At 59.5% G+C, this 2,920-nt stretch overlaps 1 protein-coding gene across 1 annotated transcript; it reads left to right on the top strand.

Moving 5' to 3' along the window:
* The first annotated feature begins 314 nt into the window (after nt 1-314).
* Nucleotides 315-1,325, top strand: RNF228 (ring finger protein 228). The gene has a single exon (XM_069466885.1). It carries the CDS (start codon nt 315-317, stop codon nt 1,323-1,325), a length of 1,011 nt encoding a protein of 336 aa, XP_069322986.1.
* The last annotated feature ends 1,595 nt before the right edge of the window (nt 1,326-2,920 follow it).

Below are 2,920 nucleotides of genomic sequence, written 5' to 3' on the forward strand. Positions count from 1 at the left end.
CAAGCCCAACAAAAACCGATATTCAAAGCTGCCAGGAGAGCTGCCTTGAGGGGTCCGAAGGGGACGGCGGATAGTCGCCCCAGACCGGGAGGGACTGAGGCGCCGCGCCGGGGGAGGGGGCGGAGGGGGGAGTACTAGAGGGGGAGGCAGTTGCTGCTGCGCCCCCGCCTGGCCCAGCCAGCGGTGCCTCCCTCGCCAGGCGACAGCAGTCAGAAGGGGGAGGCAGAAGCGCCTCCTCCCCGCCCGGAGCCGAGGCGGCAGCGCAGGGGGAGGAAGGCGCCTCACCTTGCCCCCGATGAGGGGCGGATCATGCCATGGCAGCGCCGGCGAGCGACAGCGGCGGCAGCGAACAGAGCCCGAGCAGCAGCCCCAGGAGCCGGGCGGGAGCTAGGAGCGCCGCAGCTGGAGCTTGGGACAGCGGGGACGCGGGAGCCCGGGACCCGGTGGGGACGGCTCCTGGCCTCCCTCCACTCGAAGACTACGAGTGCAAAATCTGCTACAACTACTTCGACGCGGACCGGCGCGCGCCCAAGCTGCTGGCGTGCCTGCACACATTCTGCCAGGAGTGCCTGAGCCAGCTGCAGCTGCGCGCAGCCACTGCCGCCGCCGCAGCTGCCACCGCGCCTGAGCGCCCGCCGCCCTGGCTTGGGCCGCCCGGCGCCATCGCATGCCCCGTGTGCCGGCACCGCACGCCGCTGCCCGACAGCCGCGTGCAAGGCCTGCCCAACAACACCAAGCTCTCCGAGGCCTTCCCGCTGGCTCTGCGCGCCGCGCACGACCCTCTCCCCCAGGACCGACTGCCACCGCTGCCCGCGCGCCGCTCAGCGCCCGCCCCGGCCCCTCCGCCCGCCCCGGCCCCGCCGCCGCCGCCGCCGCCGCCGCCAGCGGAGGACGCTGCCCCGGAGCCTCGCGCCCGCCCCAGCCTGCGCGCCCCAGGCGCCTACGAGAGCTGCCAGAACTGCAAGCGCGCCGCGCTCACCGCTGGCTGCGTGTGCGTCGTCTTCTCCTTCCTCTCCATGGTGGTGCTGCTCTTCACCGGCCTCATTTTCGTCAACCACTACGGCGGCGGTGGCCCCTCCGGAGGCGGAGCGCCCCCTGGCGAGGCCCCGGCGACGGGGTCGCCCTCACCCTCGCCCGTGGGGCCCATCTGCCTGTCGGTGGCTAGCATCCTGGCGCTCTTCTCAGTCGTTGTCACCTGGGTCATCTGCTGGCTCAAGTATCGGCCCGAGGGGGCGGCTGCGGGTTCGGCTGGGGGAGGCGGCAGTGGCGGCCCGAGGACGCGGGCGCCGGCGGCGGGGGGCGGCGCGCGGAGGAGCGATACGTAGCCGGGCAGCACAGCGGCCCTTCCGCCTGCACCTCCCACCCCTCGCAGCGGGAGAAAAGGGGGGACTCTGGCTTGGTGCGCTCCAGCTTCTCTGGCCTGTCCCTGCGGTCCCCGGACGCTCCGGGACGCACACCCCTTTGCTACCCAGCCACTGCGGGGCCTCGGTTTCCCGCCTGGTGGTCTTCTCTCCCCACAACCTTCGCGCTGGACCAGAGAAGGAAACTGAGGAGGCGGGATGCTGGTGGAGGGTCCCTTTTGCCCGGACTGTGCAAGATTGTCCTCTGCTTCCTGCACTACCCTCATCCTGATCAGAGCGTGCGGCTATTCCTCCCCAGAGCATGATTTGCAGGGAGGAGAGAGGAATGGGACCCCCGCTGCTCCTCCCGAAAGCTGGTTTTCTGGTTTCCAGGACTTGAGAGTTTCTTTAAGAGTGCAGGCGCCGCGCGCGCATATACGTCTGCTGCAGTAGTGAACGGACTTGAATTGCCCAGAGAAAGAAAGAATGAAATGTAAACGTGGAAGAAAGGTTACTGTGCTTCCCAGCGGTCCTGGACAAGGAGAGCTCCTGAGCGCTGAGAGTGATGTGCACGCCCCGCCCGCACAGCGCGGGCGTGACTGTGGCCGCGGGACTTGCCAGCCGCCCGCATCTGTGCGCGATTGGCAGGTGCACGGAGCGCCTGCGCGCTTCAGGCAGCCGGCAGGCACCGCGGAGCGGAGGCGGCGGCGGCGGCGCGCACATGGCGGTGGATACTGCTGCCTGCAGCCGGGTGTCTGGAGCAGAGCCCAGAAGTCCCATCTCCTGGAAGCTGTGGTTGTTTTATTCACGGTGTTACTGCCAGGAAGTCATTTCATCTGTAACTGGACTCAGGGAGCTTAACGAGCCTGTTCTCCCTTCTCTCAAAACTGACTTACTGTTGCCCCCACCTGGAAGATATTGAGAGCTAATTCGTGAAGAATGTAAACTGTAGATTTGTCCCTTTCCCTTCACCTTTTCACTTAATTTTATTTAAAAAATAATTTATTTTCCAATATATAAATCTGGAATTTTTGTGCATTAAGATTTCCAGAAAAGTTGTTTGATAAGCAGTGACATTTCTCCCATACCTCCAGTCCAAATACATTTCAAAATTAAGAGCAGAAAATAAAGGCCTGTTGGTAATTGATTCAAGATTTTATACTGTGAAATAACTAATGACTTCCAATTATCTAATAAAATATAATATAGTGCCCAAAGACGAAATCAACTGACAGGTCTTTTCTGCCTTTAACTACAAAGATATATATATATATATATATATATACACACACATATATATATATATCATGTACATTTATCAGAAAAATATTATTTTGAATTTAGCTGTTTGATATTGTTGGAATCACTGAAATGTTCACATATGGCCACATGAGCTGAAAAAGGATACATATCAGATTTTATAGCTAAAAAGATGAATTTTGAGCGTATGTTGCAAGTGGGTTAGATGCCTTTTTAAGAAAAAAAACTGTTCCAAATGTATTTTATATGAAAACATTCTTTATTCCATCTTTTGAAATTTGGAATAAGACAAAGTTTTCATGCTTAAGAATGACAGAAGC

This window comes from Eulemur rufifrons, chromosome 1, assembly GCF_041146395.1.
Source record: "Eulemur rufifrons isolate Redbay chromosome 1, OSU_ERuf_1, whole genome shotgun sequence".
NCBI classification, from domain to species: Eukaryota; Metazoa; Chordata; class Mammalia; order Primates; family Lemuridae; genus Eulemur; species Eulemur rufifrons.